Source organism: Lycorma delicatula, chromosome 2 (assembly GCF_047948215.1).
Source record: "Lycorma delicatula isolate Av1 chromosome 2, ASM4794821v1, whole genome shotgun sequence".
In the NCBI taxonomy this organism is placed as follows: Eukaryota; Metazoa; Arthropoda; class Insecta; order Hemiptera; family Fulgoridae; genus Lycorma; species Lycorma delicatula.
This window is the reverse complement of record NC_134456.1, coordinates 159344585-159366562: the sequence shown is the minus strand read 5'-3', so window position 1 is coordinate 159366562 and position 21978 is coordinate 159344585. Positions and strand designations below refer to the sequence as shown.

At 27.7% G+C, this 21978-nt stretch overlaps 2 protein-coding genes across 3 annotated transcripts in view; one reads left to right on the top strand and one right to left on the bottom strand.

Moving 5' to 3' along the window:
• The window catches only part of LOC142319989 (uncharacterized), a 187796-nt gene that overhangs the window by 18404 nt on the left and 147414 nt on the right, over window positions 1-21978 (top strand). The window lies entirely within an intron of this gene.
• grnd (grindelwald) overlaps window positions 1582-21978 on the bottom strand; it is a 59930-nt gene continuing 39533 nt past the window's right edge. The window contains exons 3-5 of one of the 2 annotated variants that reach the window (XM_075356563.1): window positions 19499-19558; window positions 8120-8295; window positions 1582-3428 (exon numbers count right to left, since the gene is read on the bottom strand). In XM_075356563.1, coding sequence (XP_075212678.1) covers window positions 3201-3428; window positions 8120-8295; window positions 19499-19558 — 464 coding nt within the window. In that variant the 3' untranslated portion in view covers window positions 1582-3200. The remainder of the gene's footprint in view (window positions 3429-8119; window positions 8296-19498; window positions 19559-21978) is intronic. The other variant, XM_075356564.1, reaches the window with a different exon arrangement.

The window sequence follows — 21978 nt, the reverse complement described above, 5'->3', positions numbered from 1 at the left end:
CATATACACAACATGTTTGCTATGTAACTGGAGTCCCAAATTCATAATTTAGCTATTACTAAAATTTGTTCATTGTGTGTACGGACAGCCATTATTTACAAGTTCATCTCAAAAAAAAAAAAAAAAAATGGCTAGATTTCACTAACATATATTGCTTATTAATTACATGTTATAAAATATTCTAAAACATAAAAAAAAAATCTTAAAAAGTAATGGAATGTTTTATGTATGGATAATAAAATAAAGTATATTAAATAAATGTATATACACTACATACAAAATATGTGCATTAAAATATTTTATTACACAACAGTAAAGTCATGATTATCTATCCTGCAGCTTGCTATTGGAATCCCACCTACATCGGACAATCAGGACTTTACTGTTAATACTTTCTACATAATTATGTGCTAATGATTATAATATGATAAGATTTTATCTACAAATTTTTTATTGTAACTTGAATGAATTTTCTAATACAATATTTTAATATTAAATGAAGTCACTTAAGCAAAATTGTGTATGACACAAAATTAAGTCAACTACAAAGATCAGAAATCATGTTATATTAAATTTTTATTAAACAGAAATACAAGTAAAATAGTAAAATTTAGAACCCTCTACTTCTTTCATACATTTTTTAACTTGTTATTGAAGAATTTGGTGAATGAATGAAACTTTTACACCAGAGGAAAATAAAATTTTGTATGATTTTTAAATCTTCTGATGTAAAAAATATATTATTTAAAATCTTTTAAATTTTTAATCACAGTGCATCATCACAAATAACATTTAAATTTTTTTAAATGTTAATTTATATTTTTAATAAAAACCTTTACTTTATTACCTTTTTAAATACTGTTATCTAAGAATGTTAAGAGATTAAGTTTTGAAGAAAGAAAAGTGTTCACTTTCGATAAGGAATTGGCATTTATATCATTTTGGAATACAAAATAATTTATGTAATCTTATTAAATTCAAGAAAAGGGGAGTACTGCTTATATAAGTAAATTTAACATTAACTATAATGACGTTACTGTTTTAACTTTAAAAAGGTAATTTCTAATATGATTTTCCTTTTGTTTGATAATTTATATAATATTCTTAAAAAAGCTTGAAGAAGTAAAGACAGCTTTCCATCTAAGAAAATAGAAATACAGGTAAAACAGCCATGAACTTGTGCATCAATATTGTATACAGAGAAGTTATTTTTTTAATAATTAAAAAATTGTTTAATTTGTAAAGAAAGGTAGTGAACACTATGTGATTATGATAATTGTACAAATTAACATCAACTTTTTTTAAAATTAAGTTACTGTCTTACGTATATTTACAACATTGAAATATGCAAATGTATTTATTCAATACAAATAATAATAATAATTAAATTTCTTAATATTTAGATATGTAACAAATATATACACAATAAAATTTATTTCATTGTACTACTGAATTCCTAACATAAAATAATAATAAATATTATTTATTGTAAATTAAATAATATTGTTAATTACATGAAAATATTTACTTATCAAGAAACTTTTAAAACATTTATTTAAATGTTGTAATTAATATCTTGGAAAGAAAATTAAAGAATCACAAATATGTATATAAAATAAAAAAATTTGATTTATTTGAGCATTAAGTTAAAAATATGAACAATTTATTATGAAGCTGAGGAAATGATTCTTATTTCTGGAATAGTTGATGATTAACATATCTATTTATTTTCTACTAGCCTAAAATTCATTTACCAGAAAATGATCTCACTTTATTCACAGCACAACATAAAAAATTCTATGACTGATCATCAAATACTTAAATTTATCTAAATGAGTAATGACATTAATTATCATCTATTGAGCTGTACTTGTACAATAATAATTATAATTTATATAATTTGTATTTTTATGACATAATACAACATCTTCTGTTGAAGTTAATTATCATATTAATTAATCTAAAAATAAAAATGTTCCATTTTAATTCTATATTGCACTTTCATTAATATTAATAATCATTAACCTATAAATGCTGGTTATATGTAAATTATTAATCATCCTTTTTTAAATAATATTTGTGCTTTTAACATGTACTTGATAATATTACTATTGTAGTAAGTGGTTTTTAAATTGCTTATCTATCATATCATTTGCCAAGACAGTTGAAAACACAAATTTGAATTTTTAATAGAAATAAAAACTATATCTAGTAACTAAAAAAACTACTATCTAAAGAAAGAAAACTTTTAATTATTTTAGGTGGCATTAATGTCAATACCTAACAAAAAGAATGCCAGCATCTTCCATTGAACTGCACCCAGCATTCTTTAAATTCAGTAACCTGTGAGAATTGGTTAATTAAATGGTATTTTGGCCATTGATATTTTATTCTTATGGCTCTCAATTTTCAGTATGCTACACCCTCTGATGTCCAAGGTGTTGTAAGAATACAGTTTACTGACTTATTGTTTTCAGAATTTATATACTACTGCAATCTATGTCTCACTGGGTGTTCATTTCGTACTAAATTCTAAATTTTTTTTAGAATTCTCTTAGTATTTGTCACTATTCTTTTTATAAATATAACGACTAAAATTATACCTCTACTAAATTTGAGCAACCTAAATTTTGAATATCATCCTCATTTTTGTAGTTGATATATTTTTTTACTGATATGAGTTATTATGCATTAATAAAATATGAGAAGTAAAAATATATCAGCTATCAACATTAAATAAAAATTTAATTTTATTATTTTAAATTTAAAAATGTATTCTGCTTTTTTATACTAAAGGGAAACTGTTATTCTTTTATCATCTAATACATATTTTGATTATTTGTGGCGAATTTCAACTCTCCAGAATGTCAAACATTTTAAGATTTTGACAGAGGAAAGAAAAACTAGTCTTAAATTTTTTTTTTAGAAAAACCATTGTTTTTCTAAAAAAATTGTTTTGAACATTTTAAAATGTAATTTATAAAAATATCTATTGGAATTCATGAAAAGTAGTTAAATCTTTTGCATATTACTAACTATGATTCAGGAATCTCTTTGTTGTCAATAATTCTGTATATTTTGTGATTCACTGATGACTGGAATAACTATAAATTTGAGAACCACTCAACAATGTTAAATTATTAACTACAATTAATTTGAGTTTGTTTGTAAAAATTAATTATAAAAATATATTTTTTTTTTTAAAAGGTAGTCTCAGTGCGTCTTAAATTACAATGAGGTGATGGTATTAAGCCTGGATTATCATAAGCATATTCTAGTGTATTATCTTCTGAAGGATGTCTTGTGCTAAGTGGTGTGGTTGTTGTAACTGCACTTGGAAGACATCCTTGTTCACTTTCAGCTAGTGGTGGTGGTATCTGTAATGATAATCGATTTTCTGTGATAGCATCATTGTTATTACTAATCACCTGAAATCAGAAAACATAAAGTTAGTTCTCCCTTTAATTTATTATATTATAGTAATTAGTTAATTAACAAAAAAATATAACAAAAAAATTAGTTAATTAAAATTCCATTAAAAATTAAGTACTGCTAAATCTAAATTTTACATTGTGGTGATCTGCTGCTTTGTGGAGCCTAGACCACAGCTTTAATACCATTTTGCAAGGAAATTTAAATTTTATGTAATTCTTTATTTGAGGTACTGAATGAATATAAGTATTGTCTTTCAGTTTTTTAAATGAATATATTTTTATAATTTATGAAGTTTAAAGTAAGAAATTTATAAATTTAGTTTAATAAGTAATGTCTAGTTTAATAATGTAATGTTTAGTAACATATTGTAATGTTTAGTTTAATAAGTAATGTTTAATAAGTATTGTCAGGATTTAGTAGTAAAATGTTGGGTTCAGCAAACAGTCTGATATTACAAAAATATATTGTTTTCTTCTTTTTTAAATGGTAAATCAAACTTTAATAGGTTATTAATGATGTATACTCCAATGTTATCTCTGGTAATCTAAGGTGCCATGATGTTTTATTTCTGTTGTATGTTTGTCCAATTACATGTTTCTTTTCCTAATTATAAACATATATATTTAAAGCTTTCTTTAATTGGCTGGTATTTCTAAAACAGTTAAATCTTTTGTAAATTCACTGAGGTTTTACCAATTGATAAATAAGTGTTACTATTATCCTTCACCAAGTATCTTGCTTTCCTCCAATGAGTTGCAGTTAGTGTTCAAGCAGGGAGCAAAAAATATTTCTTAGTGCCATGTTTCCCTTTATTCTATCATAAAAAAATTATTATTGTTGTGTAACATTAAAATAGCTTTTTTCTGAAAAAATGGGTGCTACTGCACCTACTTAAACATTTAGTTTGTAATAGATGAATCTAAATATACTAAATTATTTCATACTTTTAATCGACAGGATCTGAATTTTCATGGAAAATGTCATTATTTTATGAAATAAGTAATAGTTATACATTTTAATTGTACCCTATAAAGTATAATAGGTTAACAGTAAATACTGTGAAACACACACACACACACACACACACACACACACACACACACACACACACACACATATATATATATACACACACACACACACATATATATATATATATATATATATATATATATATATATATATATATACAGTGAGTGCATTTGTGTGTGTGGGGTGATACTCTAATAGGTATTGTAAATTGTTAACTACTATACAGTGGGAGTTTTAATCATATCTGGTAAGATTCTACCTTGAACTCTTTTTTATTGTAAACTGGTAGTGACACAAATCCAAATCAAATTAATGTAACCTGAATGCAAAAAAGACATTCTTTCTATTACACCATGTGTAATTGAATCAGTTAAATTATACATACAAAATCAGTAAGATCTATTAATACAAGCAGAAAAAATAGTAACAAGTATTACTAAAGGTCAGTGGAATTGCGTAAAATTAAAAAAAATACCAAAAAAAAACAGAATATTAGAAACTTTACTTGAAATAAGAATTTGAGTAAATATGAATTCAATACAGATTCCTGTAAGCTATGCTACATTGTAATATTTATAACAAATTATCATATTAATTTTTAATGCAAAATCTATTTATGAAATTAAAATTGCTTTAAAAAACAATTTTAAAAAGCAAATTGCTTTAAAAAGCAAAACACAAATGCTGTGTTAACAAAATTTTAAACAACTGGTCTTCTGAATTATTTTTCCAGTTATTAATATTCTAATATATATTATTTTTAATATTAACTATAGTCTGTAATAATATTTTCAGTAAAAGAAAACATAAATAGAAAAGTATTGATAAGAATTTTGTAGTTCTATAAATTTAATTTTACTAATAAAAAACATTTCATTTTTTTTATTATTGTACTTACATTTCATTAAGAACATTGACAGTCTAATGCAAACAGTTATAATTAAAATGCAACAGAATATTGATGTTAAAATCAGTGTTTACAAGTTTGTTCCCATAGTAACTATGGTCTATTATGTGTGTTACACAATGTATAGTCACGTCTACTTAAACAAGAAACTATGGATAATGTTATATCGTTTTTTATTGGATGTTAAGAAAGCGGTTAGTTGAATACCAAACTTACTAAAGTAAATCATTTTGAAAAATTTCTATTTAAAAGAAAGTGGGAAGTTGAAATTTCTAATTAAAATAAAATAGGTAGTAAATTAATACTTAAACAAAATAATCTACTTTGAAAAAAAATTCTTGATTATTAATAAGCAATGACAATACTTTTTATTAAAACAGATATAAAAAAGTAATAAAATTTGCTCGTGAACATTATGAAATTGTTTACACTTTTATAAAATAATATGTTAATTACACTTTACTTTGAAATAATTGTAATTATAAATAATGAAGATTATTAAAAAAATTATAATACTACATTAAGCAGTCACTACAAAAACAAACATTCATAAAGCATTAACAAAATGTTCAGGAAAGAAGGTTGCTGTGTTGCTTTCAAAAACATAAAAAAAATCACACAGTGCACTAACAAAGCTTAAGCTGATGAAGACAGCAATCCAAGAATATATAAATTAAACTAAACATTATACTGACCAAACTAAACATATGTTTACTACATTTACCTATTTATAAACATATATATATATATATATATATATATTGTCACATATTTATGGCTCAGTCAGGATATTGAGAGATTGACAATTGAAAATTTTTATATAATTACAATTTAATTAGTTAAAGAACATAAATAAAACAAGATAAAATCAATTATAATGACAATAGTAATAATAATAACCGACAATAATAAACAACTCACAATAATAATTAGAATAATGACAATAATAAAAAAAACAAATAATGATCATAGTAATCACAACCACAAAAATAATAATAATAAAAATAATAATAATAAATGTCAATAATAATAATAACAGTGATTACACAAAACAGAATTTAAAGTAATTTTCTTTAATTTTTGAAAGCAACTGCTTAGAAGATTGTATTTTAATATATTGTATTTACTCACACAATTCATGCACCTGAATTTTTTAAAAATATTCAGTTAAATAAATGTAATTTCTCACCGATTACCACATTTTAGTTTCATAACAAACCTATGTAAAAAGGAGTCCCTCATAAATCATGTACCTACTTTTAGATAAAAAATGTTGGTCAAAAAAGTGCATGAATTATGCATGTAAACAAGATAACTAAATTCATACTGCGCTAAGTAGCATTTATGTGTTTTATAATAAAGTTAAATTTTTTCCTTTGCAGTTAGTTAGGTTCAAATTAATTGCATGTCTGGACTTTATTAACCAATGTATAACAGCTGCATATACACTGTTACTTTACAAATAAGGAACCCAATAACCTAATAGTCTTAAACAAATAGAGCTTCCCAACATAATCTACAAAATGGCAGATTATCTTTCAATTTATTCAATGTTGATATGTGAAAAATTAGGTTAATTTATGTGAGATGTATCTGTCCAGAGTTTTTCTCCAGCTTTATAAAGTAGGAAACTAAACTCTTATGCTTTGATTACTTTTGTATTATAGTTTTCTAAAATTTCTTAAAATCATATTTGTTTATTTTAACATATACCGTCCTTCAATTGGATTTAAGTTTAGCAATAGTTTTTTTAGTAACAGTTACAGTTTTATTTGATCTTATGTCAGCCTCTATTCCTGATGGAAAGTAATACACAAATTAACTGTTGTCCAGCTCTTAATTTTGTTAACTTATGTAACTATAGTGCTAATTACTCATATGATTACAAGTTTGTTATGCTTTTATAGTATTATGCATAAAAAGTATACTTTATGTATTGTTTTATGTTATTTTTTAATATGATTAAGTATAATTATTTTACAACCGAATAAAAATAAGTAAGAGTGTAAGAGAATCACAAAAAAAGAACAAATATTTCCATGACATTCTTTAATGATGGCAGCTGTACCATATCTTTTTATACACTCTCTATGGGTAATTTTGCTTGTTTTCTTATAACTTATGTTTCACATAAAGTATATCTAATGCATGTAATGATAAATTATTAAGTATTTAAAATAAAATTAATTTGGTACGATTTTTTTTTTTTAAATATTAATGACATCAGGATTATAAATGAAGTTTGAATTTCATCATAATTTATTGATGATACCTTATGCATTATTGATGCATTACATCATCACAAATAGCAATTATGAAAATTACTAAGCAGTTTATTTTATTCTTATGATAGTTCACATAGCATTAGTGTTGCTGGTATAAAAAACGTAATAAATACTTCAAAATGATAAGTTACTTTATAACTGAAAAATGTTTCTTTTGCAGCACTGGATACTTAAGACTTAAAAATTATAACTTCTGATAAATCTGGCATTGTAAAAAGTTTTTAAATATATATAAACATTAAAAAATGTATGGCTATTATACTAACAATCCAGGGTTTTGTCTTTTTTTTCTTTTTAACTTACAACAGTTTTAAAGAAAAAAATTTTTATGTAGAATAACATGATAAAAAGAATATGTAAGATCTTTAAAACTTCACATGAAATTGGTTGAATGTTTTTGCATTTCTATTGTGTGTTTTTTCTCATATTCTAATTTTATTAGTAATTGTTTTTTACTTACACTTACATTGGTGATTTTCTTTTTGATTTCTTGTTTTTTTGGATTCAAGTTATGCTTATTGTATAAAAATCGTCGATAATGGTGCCATGCTACATATACTATGACTCCACCTACTAGTACAAGAATTAGTACTGTGAGTGTTATGATGTTAAGCACTTGCAATGTCCTTACTTTATCTGTAATAAATTGGAACAAAATATTGAAAATTTTAATAGAACATACTTATATGTATAAATTTATGTACGTATACATAAATCCAAAGAGTGTTTTAAAATTACGTTACATACACCAAAAGTGGGAAGTGATTGTTCATGCAAAAGTAAAAAAAGTTCCTTTAAACATGTATCCAAAAATTCACCAGTTTCTGTCTCTTTATTAGTTCTTATAGTCATATCTCAAAAACAGATGAAAATTTGATAAATAATTTTAAATGGTCATTCTTTACAAAATGAATAAATGATAATGGACTTATGTTTTCAAATTTCAAAGCTGAAGTGTAGGTTTTCAGTTACTAGAAATCTCAAACTGTTTTTTTTTTTGTTTTTTATAAAATCTTAATCCTTTATTTATTAACAAAATAAAATTCATCCTTGTTTAAATATGACTAAAAAATTGAGTTGTGAAGAATACCTGAAAAAATAACTTTCTGCTGGTTTTTGGTATCTCTAAGAAAGAAATTTCAGAAAATTTTCACTTACCATAAATATATATTTCAATTAACTATTTTTGTTGCCAGTCAGTGTAAATATTTCATTTGTTTGTTTTGAAATACTGGATTTTACAAAAGGAAAAAAAACTATAAAATTTCAAAATATTAGTAAGTAAACATAATAATTTTATGGGAAAGCAAATAAAACATCATATTATAAAATAATACAATTTAGTAAAACCTTTTTATAACAGTTAATATAATTTGTTCAAACAGATTTAAGAATTTATATCTAAAATCCATATTTTATAATTGAGAATGGAAAATAATTTTAAAAAAATTAAAAAGGAATGCTCCAAGTAAGTACCTTCACTTAACAAACTGTCATCTTACATGATAAAGACTAATGAACTCTAAAAAATGCCAGTCTCAATGTTTGTCAAATTACCTCAAAGCTTTTAATGTTTGTCTGAGCAGCCTTTCAACATGCTGTCCTCCAATAGAATAAAATAAGATATTAAATTATGTCCTCACAAATTATATATTAATTTGATTGATTGTCAAAGGATCTTGCTAGACAAGGAACTGGTCGTTCTAACTAATCCATCAATTAGATATTTATTAAAATTTTCATGAACAGAATAATTAAAATGAGCTTATGGTTCATCAACCATAAACCACATGAATGTTTTTTTTTTTTTTCAGAAGAGGGGAAGCCTTTTATAGGCACCATGTAGTCTCATACCTCCTAGAGTGTGGGAATCTCCCTTGTGGTCCTATCCACTAAAACCCCTCCTCCTCTACAACATGGGATGCCAGGCCCACCTTATGGTATTATCACACCACCCATGTGTCTTGTCTACATCTGTGCTTGAATTGCTGGCCTCATGCCTCAAACTTGTCTGGATCCTGTGTTTTTTTATATTTTTTATTAATTGTTTATTTTTTTAATTCTGTTTATTTTTTTTTATGCGATTGCCCAAAATTGAGTCTAATGGTTTTAAGTTAAATGCATGTATGTGTTTATTTGTTTGTTTGTTCCACTGTACCAGCTCAATGGCCGAACCAATCTAGATGTATGACTATGCATTAGAATCCTTACGTTACAGGGAGTATCATAGGTTATATAAATATATATACATATTTAAGTAATATGAATGTTTAATTAAAACTAAAAGGCAACAAAAAGTCATATATACGATTCTAAATAGATAATTGACAGTATTTTCAGATGGTGTTTTAAGATCTGCTACGAAATCAAATGAATGAATTACAGTAGTAAAATCTATTAATTTTATAATTTTTATTAATGTTGTTATTTATTGTTTATAAAAAATTAGGAAAAAATCTAATTTGGACAACATATGACTTCCTTGTATGCCTCTAAAATTACATATACACATTTTTTTTAAATGAAAAGTACATTAAATTTTATTTCATTAATAACTTCTGATATTTTTTCTTTTTTTTTATTGTTATTATTTACCGTAAAACATTTTTTTATAATCAGAGGTTAATAATTATTGATAAATCAATATATTTTGTTAAAAAAAAAAGATAAATTCTGATTCGAACAGATGTGCTTTCTCCCTCATAGAATACAAATATTTCATTAATTAAAATTTATTAATTAAATTATATTATTAATTAATTTATTTATTAACTAAAATTATTTGGCTATAACTCTGGAACCAATAAAAATAAGTAACACTTATATCATTGAAAATCTCTCTTTTTTTTGTCTTCAGTCATTTGACTGGTTTGATGCAGCTCTCCAAGATTCCCTATTTGGTGCTAGTCGTTTCATTTCAGTATACCCTCTACATCCTACATCCCTAACAATTTGTTTTACTTATTCCAAACGTGGCCTGCCTACACAATTTTTTCCTTCTACCTGTCCTTCCAATATTAAAGCGACTATTCCGGGATGCCTTAGTATGTGGCCTATAAGTCTGTCTCTTCTTTTAACTATATTTTTCCAAATGCTTCTTTCTTCATCTATTTGCCGCAATACCTCTTCATTTGTCACTTTATCCACCCATCTGATTTTTAACATTCTCCTATAGCACCACATTTCAAAAGCTTCTAATCTTTTCTTCTCAGATACTCCGATTGTCCAAGTTTCACTTCCATATAAAGCGACACTCCAAACATACACTCTCAAAAATCTTTTCCTGAAAATCTCTCAATGAGGGCTTATTACTGCAGTTAAGAAAAAGTCCAAAATCCTAATTTTTTTACATTTTGGTCAGTCAATCGCAATCAAAAAGAGAGGTGTAGTTACAATAGTCCTAAATATATTTTAATACAGTCCTAAATATATTTTACGTAGTTAACTCATACTTTCCTGACCATATAATCTGCGATTAAACCTGGATACACCATTTAGAGCACGAATCCAAACGGCAAAGTCTTGAGTGGAAACATCCGGATTTGCCCACCAAAAAAATTCAAAACTCACGCGTCAGCCGGTAAAGTGATGTTGACGGTTTTCTGGAAATCTCAAGGCCCAATTTTTTGGGACTTTAGAAGAACAACGTACCGTGAACAGTGAGTACTACTCTAACATGCTCCAACAAAAAGGTGAAAAAGTCAGGGCGCTCTCTCAAAAAGTGAGATTCTTTTGCGTGACAACGTGCGTCCCCACATCGCTCAGAGAACTGGAAAAACAGTCGAGAAGAGGTTGGGAGGTGTTGCCACATCCTCTTTACAGCCCACATCTCGCCCCGTCCGATTTTCATTTGTTCGGACGGCACAAAGACTTTTTATGTGGCAAAAAGTTCGACAACAACAAAGCGGTCAACGAATGATCAAACAGCAAGGTAGAAGACTTCTGCGCTGCGGGAGTATCAGAAAGCTCACAGAGCTGTGGGACAAGTGTTTAAATGTTGCTGGAGAATATCTTGAAAAATAGTGTAACTTTCATTGTCATTGAATAAATCGTTTTTATCTACATCAATTTGTCTCGTTAGTTATTGAACATCCCTCGTATTATATTAAATTATAAGTTCTCAACTTAAATTTAAAATGGTTCTCAACCTAATGTCTCAGAGAGCATTTTACAGATAATATATCTTGTTCAAGCCAAGTTACGGCCGGCCCCCGTAGCACGAGGCCGGCCGTAACGTCGGAGTAGTAGCGTCTCGGCCTTTCGTCCCGAGGTCCCGGCTCGATCCCGGTCAGGCATGGCATTTTCACACGCTAAAAAAATTGTCATTCATATCATCCTCTGAAGCAATAGTCTCGGAGGTTAAAAAAAAGGCCAAAAGTCACAACCTCTGAGTTACGGTACTATTATCGATGATAATCGAAAATTCTCACTAATTTAATAATTTTCAATACAAAAAAAGTTTTTATTGCAATTAAAATTTATATTTACATTTTATTATTTATTTCCTTTTTTAATTTTGTGTTATGATTTTTAATTTTTTTACCAAAACCATCATTCTATTTGGAGTCGTCATGCATTTGTGTTCCACTTTGCAGCTCGTGCTCTGGTTTTCAAACCCTATAAAGTTTTGTTTTGTTGATCTATTCGTCTTATTTTTATATTTGCATTTTAGTAATTTAATGAGGTTTATAATGGTTTCGATGCATTATTTTATTTTAAAATAGAAGATGATCTTGTATTTATGGTGGGAGAGGGTGGGTTTCTAAATGAAATTACAGAAGACAATCCCAGTTCCAAGTGACAGTGAAGACGAATGTAATGCTTATGAAAATGAATTGTTATTTGATAAATATTATGATTTTTTTTCTAAACAGAATTAATAATAATATTCTTACGTTGCCTTTTAATTATAATATCACCACACTACCTTCCTAATCATCTGGACCAGAAAAAGTACAACCATCAACTAGTACCATTCTGTATTTATGTTGCCTTCCATTCCTGATGTTTATGCTTCTGAAAGACTGGTAGACCTACCTAATTCAAAAGATCCTAAACTTAAAAGAACTGTTTATGGAAAAAAAGGCACCTCAGAAAATGATGTTACCTTTAAAGTAGGTATCCTTATCCGAACAAATATTAAATTTTATCATACCGTTTGATTTTTTTCTCTCATTTCCTTTCTATTGATTTATTCAATTTCTGAATAGTCATGTTTGTACAGCATAAAATTAGACCCATCTAAACCAGGTGATGTCAGTGTGAATGATAAAAGGAAATACTTAGGTATTTGCCTTTTGAGCTCGGTTATGACAGCAAAAAATATATGTTATTATTGGTATCCTGCAGTTGGGATTGATACCATTAAAGAAATTATGCATGTAAATAACTTTGAGCAGCTCAGAAGAATGCTGCATTTCAGTGATAATTCATGTAATAATCAATCTGATAAACTTTTTAAATTAAGAAATTTTTTGGATCATGTGATAAAAATATTCAAAAGCATTCCCTTAGAAGATTTAATTGTTGACGAGCAGATGTGTACCACAAAACATGTCATCATTTAAAAATGTGTACGCCTGACAAACCATATAAATATGGATATAAAATATTTATTTTATGGGATGTGTCAGGCTTTCCAAATACATTTGAAATATATACCGGCCAAGAGAACAATACACGTCAAAACGATGAGCCTGATTTGGGTGCCAGTAGCAATGTTGTCTGCTTGACTCGATTGCTTCTAAGTAATAAGAATATCAAGGTTTACTTTGGCAATTACTACACATCATTAGGATTATTAGGCTATTTAAAAAAAAACATGGTATATTTGCCCTGGAAACTGCAACAAAATAGGGTTATCAACTATGAACTCCCAGATAAAAAAGCCATTAAATAGCTAGAAAGAGGTGTAGTTACTGAATACATAAAGATTATGATGATATCCAAGTATACAATCTGTTTGGAAGGATTACAAACCTGTAATTTTATGTCTACTCTAGTTGGTACTAATTCTGCATTACAAGTAAAACAGTATGATCGTAAAATAAAACGTGTACTTGTAAAGTGCTCTATAGTGATCACTATATATAATAAATACATGGGTGGTGTGAATCTGCTAGATAGCTTGATTGGATGTTATTTAATTATTATATGATCCAAGAAATGATTCATGAGGATTTTTTATCATCTCGTGTATATTTGTGTGGTCAACTCTTGGTTGTTGTGTAAGCGAGTGTGTGAGCTAAAACCAACAAATGCCATGAAATTAAGTCTTCATGGATTCTGAATTGAACTGGGGAAACACTTTGCAAAATAGGAACTTACAGTATGCCAAAAGGGGAAAAACCATGTTCAGTGGATCAGAGTATAACAAAAAAGAAAATTACTTGCATATTGACCTCCAAGTGATGTACCAAAGGACCAAATTTATCATTATGGGTCACTCCATGTCAAGTGGTTCAGTTGGAAAATCTTCCCAGTTGACCATCTCCAAATATCATCAAATTTTTGGTGGAGGTACCCCATGATCAAATCGCAATAAAATGATAAAATTGCATTTTTTTTTTATTTGCTACGGCTGATTTTTTGTGGCCTCTTGAAAAAGGGTTACTTACTTAGAGTACTTAGTAAAAATAATGAACTTATGTAAAAATAATAAAGTGCCAAAATTTGATACAGATTCAAATTTTGATACTGTTGGTTAACTTTTTATGCTATATCTGAATATGTTAGTCACAAGTTTCTTTTGGAACCTGGTTTTGAGATATAGCAGCTAAAATTCATCCGAAAATTTGTCGCAACTTTTTGGAAGTCAAAGTTTGAGTATGTATATTTCCTTATCTAATTCTTTAATTGAAATGAGACTAATTTGAAAAAGGGAATAATTATGTGAAGGATCTTGCAGTTTCAAAACAATTGGAATCTTATAACAGGAGAAATCCATCACCAGATTTGGTCAAAACCTTTTTATCTTGATTTTTGGCCATTTTCGAAGGCTTATATCTCAGATATATCTTCTTCTCAGATTTTGTTAGTTTTATAATAGGTGGAAAGGGCAGCTTTTAAACAACATAATCCATGCATTTTTTTCTTGACCCGTATCTTATAGTAGGTAAAAAAGCTTTTCAAAGATAATTAATCTTTTGCATGTGGCAGATTTTGAATCTGTGATATTTTATCTGTGTGATATCTAGTTAATCAAAACAGCTGAAGGTGAAAAAAACAAATGTTTTAGAATATTATTACATTTTTTAAGAATGTTCTAAAATTTACAATATCTTGAAAAAAATTTGAAATGTTCCAGAAAATTTTGGACTATTGTAGAACTTTCTAGGCTGATCTGAAAAATTTCATTTTCTTCCAGAATGTTCTTTATTTTCAAGAAAGGGTATATAAGCATCACGTTTTTATGAATTAGCATAGTTGTTAGTGAATAACTTCTGTAATCAGTTATGACATTTGTTGTTATCTCCAACTATGTTTTGAATTGTTTTAAAATGAGTGAAGTTCTTGGCTCCTGCCATTTTGGCTAGCTTGATAGCTTGATGGCTCTGAATACCACCAGCCTTTAATGTTTGATTATGAAAAAGCTTTTTTGTTGTCTCAACTATCAGCAATAGACAAAGAACTTTCACAACGGCGATCTGGAATTAGCTTTAATGAAGATGCTGATGTATGTTCCTATCACAAAGCTGTTTTGCTGATGAAGTTGGAATTCCTACAGAAGGACTGCTGTAATCCATTTGGAAAAGAGTCGCACAAAGCCAGAAAAAGATTGTGGCTTATTGATATTAATTCAGCTGACCAATTAAAAGCTTTAACAAATTATGACTTCAAGCCAGGTCATAAGTTATGCACATGATGCAAGCAAGAATTGGCACAAAGAGAGATTCAGCCAAGGGATGATCACCAGAATCAGAATCTAGTGATGTGGAAATGTTAGAGGCTTCTGGAAGAATGGATGCCTCATTGTCATTACTTGGAATCTCTCCTTTGTAGCTTAAATATGTCAGCAAATGGGATTATCTGAAGGCTATCTGAAGCAGAGCATAAGAAGAGCACAAGATGCTGTTGCTACTACAGTAGCAGCTGCTGCTGGTTTGAGTGTTACAGATGTAATGGAAACACTAAAGAGTAAACAGTGTCAAGGATGTAAAGATCTGGATATCCTGATTGAAGAGCTGAAAGCTAAACTATTGAACTCAGCTCACCCACAACAAGTTCAGATTTTGACATTGACATCCAGTAGCTGGAGTACTGAGAAAACAGCTGATGAATTCCAGGTTTCAGTGCAAATGGTGAAGCAGGCCAGGAAGCTCAAATCTGAAGTTAGTATTTTGGTGACACCAGAACAAAAAAGAGGAAAAAATTGAAGGTTGATATTAGACAACAGGTTCTCAATTTTTTTGAAGATATGAATTTTCCCGAATCTGCCCAGGAAAGAAATATTTTGTTTCAGTGAGAATCAATGGTGAAAAAGTCCACATGCAGAAACATCTACTTGTGTGCAATTTAAAAGAGATGTTCATAACTTACTGTTCACATTATGGCCGTAAAAATTGGCTTCTCAAAATTTTGTGAACTTAGGCCAAAGTAGTGCATTACAGTTGGTGCTGCTGGCACACATTCAGTTTGTGTTTGTACCATTCATCAAAATTTTAAGCTCATGATAGTTGCAATATCCATCAAGGATGACTACAAAGTATTGATTGAGAAAACTGTCTGCAGCTTAGAATCTAAGGATTGCATGCTACAATATTGTAAACAGTGTCCTGGAAAAACTGGAGTCCTATGTATTAAATGAGCTTAAAGATTATCACTTGGAGGAACTAATAGAATATAAGCAGTGGATTCATACAGACTGACACATTGGAGACACGACTACGGAAAATTTTATTGTAGTGCTTTTCTTAAAGGTGTTTTTGCCTGACTAGCCACACCATTTTGTTTCAAAACATCAAAGTTCATATTTTAAACAACTGAAGGAAAATTTAAATGATAATCATACCATTGTCCAGATGGATTTTGCTGAGAACTATTCATTTGTTGTGCAAGATGCTGTACAAGGATTCCATTGGGAAAACAGCCAAGCTACACAATCCATTCATGGTTTATTACAATAAAAACGAGCTTCATAATCTTAGAATTTGCATGGTCAGTGATTGTCTGCAGTAAGATATCATTGCTATTCATATATTTTTGACTGAACTGATCAAATGCTTGAAGACAGCGACTGAAATAAAGCATATACACTACTTCAGTGATGGTTCAGCAGCTCAATACAAGAATTTTATCAATTTATGCCACCACGAAGACTCTGGGATAACAGCTAAATGGAACTTCTTTGGTACTAGCCATAGATAATTACCTTGTGATGGAATAGGAGATACTACATAATGATTAGCAGCACGTGCCAGTCTTCAGCGACCTATAGAAAACCAGATATTGGCACCAAGAAGCTTATTTGAATTTTGTAAAGAAAATATACCAGATATCAGGTTCTTTTTTATTCCAAGAGATTAAGTTGAGAGAATCCGATCTGAACAGAAAAGCCGGTTTAGTAGTGGTCACACAATTTCTGGAAGAGAGAACTTCCAGTTTAAGCCAAGCTAAAATTAGAAAACTAAAATCCAAGTCAGCAGACTCTCAAATGATACTTCAGTATTTGAAACTGATAAACCTACTCAAGGCATATCACATACCAGCATGCAACCAGGCCAATTTGTGGCTTGCATGTATGATAGTTCTTGGTTGATTGGAAATGTATGTGATATATCTTTTGAAGAACATGATGCTCTCATTAGTTTTATGTACCCTCCTGGTGCAGCTCGTTCTTATCATTGACCCCTAGAAAGGACACTTGCTGGATTCCAGAACAGCACATTTTTGCTGCACTTGAAGCATCACCAATGACATCATCAGGACAACATTATATGTATCCAGAATACATCTACTCTACAATTAAAAAAAAACAATTTAAGTTGAAGTGGAATTAAAAGTATTGTACTAAAATTATTCTGACTACTTTAGATAGTTTTATGTTATTTTGAAGCTACTGTGTTCTGTAACACTGCAATACTTTATTGTACTCTGTTATTACTAATTTGAAGAATATCTCCTGAAATAAGCCTCCATTTCCTTTGAAATTGAGGATGTTACACGCAATTATAATTTTTTGCATGTATGTGCGAACTACCAGTACGTACCCTTTTTTCAAGTGATCACAAAAAATCAGCAATAACAGATATAGAGTTAACAATTTGGTAAAATGGCATTTAAGACCACATCAAATGTCCATGCAAAATTTGATGAAGTTTGGAGATGGTCGACTGAGGACCCCTGGTCCACTTGACATGGAATGACTTATGACATATTATTTCTGTTTTTTTAAAATGATTTGTTTTTTTTTTTTTATAAATAAACTGTACATGTATAATTTAGTAAAAATATCTGGCAAAGAATTTTGTTTTTTTTATCAAGTGAATATAGGCTATATTCTAAAGAAATAACCTTTTTTCAGTTTTAGGTTTGTGGTATTTTTAAAAATAGTCTTATTAATTTGTGATTAATCAAAAGTGAGATTTTATTTTTCCTTTTATGCAAAATTTCATATTACTTACAAAATAAAAAAAAAAATAGATTTTCATTTCTATAGAATTCATTTAGTGTGTGGTATATCAATGTATTATGTACCGAATAATTTTCCACTGGCCGCATGATGACTCCATTTGGAATCACATCAAAAAACAAAAAAATTGGTGAGTAAAATTTCACTCAGATTTTTAAAATTATTTTTCCATTAAATTTTACAAAATTCTGGTCCTTTATGATTTTTTTTTAAATTGTGCATTGTAAGGTTAAAAACCATTCCAGAACAAAAAATAAAATGTCAAGGCTATTCAGGCTAGATGTCTCAAATTTATATTGCACACTTCTTTGATCAAACTTGCAGGGAATATAAAAATTGCTTAAAAAAAAGATCCAAAGATCTTTCCTTCAGTTGGAGACACACCATTTTTGAATATCTTGGTCTTCAACTTTCTAAGGAATGACTGGAAATAGTCTGCGTTTGGTTCAGAAAAGTCCATTTAATATTTCTGATGTTGTTATTCTTTATTAGCTTTAATAATCAGAAATAACCTAAAATGAACTACTGAAAAGATACATTTTGCAAATTATTTATAACAGTTTCATAAAATCTCAGTTTGGTAAAAAATAATGTTATGTTTCCTGTAAAAATGAAATTTCTCTGAAGATCACATTTAGGCCCAAACTTAACTTAAACAATTTTTATACTTTTTGGAAACAAAATATGAATTATTCATAAATAGAATAATACCAAATGGAAAAATTGAGGAACACTTATTTTCTTTAAAATGTCATGCTTTACTAATGTAATACTTACTGAACTGAAACTGAACAAAAGAATTTTCAACACATCTTTGTTATGAATAAGTTAAAAATTCAAGTATTTTGTGCATTCTATATTGATATGAAATTCTTAATTTTTTTGCTTGGCATTTAATGTGAATTATGATTTTTATTACAAATTAATTATAAAATTCAATTTTTAAATAATTGTGTATTAGATTTCATCAAGTAATAGTTAAATATTTAAGAATTATTAAAGAAAAAGTTAAGTAAATAAACAATTCTAAAAAAAAAATTTGAATTTAATTTAAATTTAATAATTCTTAATTATTATTAAGAATTATTTAAATTAACAGCTGATTCTTTTAATCAGTTAGTACATTAATGCACCTACGTCACTTACTGTACTTTATGACAGATGGTAAAATTAACAGTATTTCATAATATTATGCAATCATTTGTTTACCTTCTAGTTGAGCAAATTTTGATCCGTTTATGTAGGAATTTAACTGATCATGTATGTAATCTGAAAAAAAAATAGTGATTTATAATACAATATACTTAATATGAATGACTATTATTATCTATTATATTTATTTATATCATTAAATAAAAAATTTACTGAGTAACAATATTTGTTTATTTTTTCCTTATCAGTATTTTAGTTAAGTAATTAATATTTAACTAACTTAAAAGTTAAAATTTTACAAAAATAAATATTACCTAAATACCTAAAAGTGTGGTTACTATTCATAAAATAATTATTTCTGATAAATTATCTCATAAAAAGTGAAAATCTGTAAATTGTTAGCAAAATTTTATAATACTGGAGAAAGTTTTTGATAGAATTTTTTAGCGTTTCTGATTTTTTTACAGAATATATTAAAAAACCTGAAAAATAGTTCACTTTTATCACTAGGAGAGGATTCATATTTGAAAATTAATAAGAACAGAATAAAAGTAACATGACAAATCAAAGACAATGATAATTTAAATATAAAAAAAGCTGATATAAAAGACCAGAAGACAGATTTTTTTTGTTATTTACAAAATAAAATAACAATGAAAGCATTGCATAAGCTTCTTGTTAAGAAATCTGGTAGTAAAAAATAAGGTTTATGAATTAGAAAGAAATTTTGGAACATTCTTCTATGTATATTTATGAGAAGAAAGAGAGAGAGAGAGAGAGAGAGAGAGAGCTGTTTGCCTATTAATTTGCATTATTTTTTAAAAATATTATTTATTTTAAAACTTACTACATCGCTTGCTAACATGTATACTCGATGCAATGTAAAGTTTGTTGATAAGCACACTGAAGCATGATAACACTTTAAAATTATTTAAAATTAAATGACTCACTTTCAAATAAGTGGAACTTTTCCTTTAAAAAGCCTTTAGGAGGTAATTATCGACTCCTCTTTTAATAGAGTACTTTTTATTACTGTTAAGATGAGTGTCATTAACAATGACCTTACCAGACACTGAAAAATGAGCCACAATTGATTTAAAAAGGCCTCTAAAAAACTTCCAATTATTTTAAGTGAGCCATTTAGTAATAAATAACTTTTACTTTTTAAATAATTTTGTTACACATTTTTATTAAGGGAATATTATCCCTCTGGTATTTCTGCAATGGCTCCTATTAATCTATTGCACTGTAGTCTTAAAAATGGGATTATCTTTTAAATAATTTTGTGAAAAATTGGCTGTCGGTGGCAAAACTTTACACAGAAATATATTATTTTATATTACAATAAGTATATTATTAAATATCAGAATCAGTCATATGCTATAAGTAATTCTATTGACATAAACAGAAAAGAAAAGTGATACAATTTCTTCAGAATGAGAGATGACAAAATTATTTAAAACCTCGGATTATTTGTTTCAGAATTTAATCGTTATTACTTGAAAATTTGACAAATTCTCCCCTAAACATGAAAAGACCAATAAAATGTAAATATGTAGTTACTGTAGTTAAATTAACAACCTTGATTCATATTATTAGGTTCAAACAAGTGAAAGTAATTTTTACTATTAGTTTCATTTATTAATGTGAATAAAGTTTGTGAAGTAATTTAGTGAATAATCATAATAACAACTCAATGGGGTAGGATAACATTCTTTCAAAAATAATTAAAAGCACAGTTTGAAGTTTGTTATTGTTCCAATCCTTATGCATTCAATAGTACACACCAGGTATTCAAAACTGGTATGTATAATAATGAACCCACAAATTCTTGAGTTTATCCCAGTCTTTTACCATACATTGTTGTAAAGCTTTATTTAATAAGGAAACTACTGATTCAAATGCTTTTATCCAAGTTCTTCTCATGAAGTCCTCTAAAATTTCTGAAAAATTTAGATTGTTAAGATATTTTGATAATAGAACCACTTTTCTTCCTTCTAACATGGTTTCTACAAAACTACAACTGCTTCATATGCAATTTATAAACTCATCATTTTAGATTGTAGTAAAGCTTTTGATCATATTAATATTATTTTACAAGTACAATAAATGCTAAATTTTACAATTAGTGGTACTATCAGAATACTGGCTGTTTTACTCTTATTTACGAGATTTAATACTGAGTATAGGAAAAGATTTATTAGGTGGATCTTTTTATAAAAGGTTTGTAGCTTTTTTGTATGAACATTTTCATCATGTTATTACTCTCTAATGTGCCATATAAACTAGCAGCCTTAATGACTACTTTTTGAAAAACACACAATAAAATGACAAGCTAAATAAAATTGCTGGTCAAAAAAGAATATTCTGGATGTAGTTATGAAAATAAATAATTTAATTTAATTTGATAGCTCCTCAGTTAAAACAAATTTTGGAATAAAGAATGATGATTGTGTTATCAAACTGTGCAATATAACTAAGTTTCTCGGTATTAATCGGGATAAAAATTTAAATTGGAACCAACACATTAATCAGGT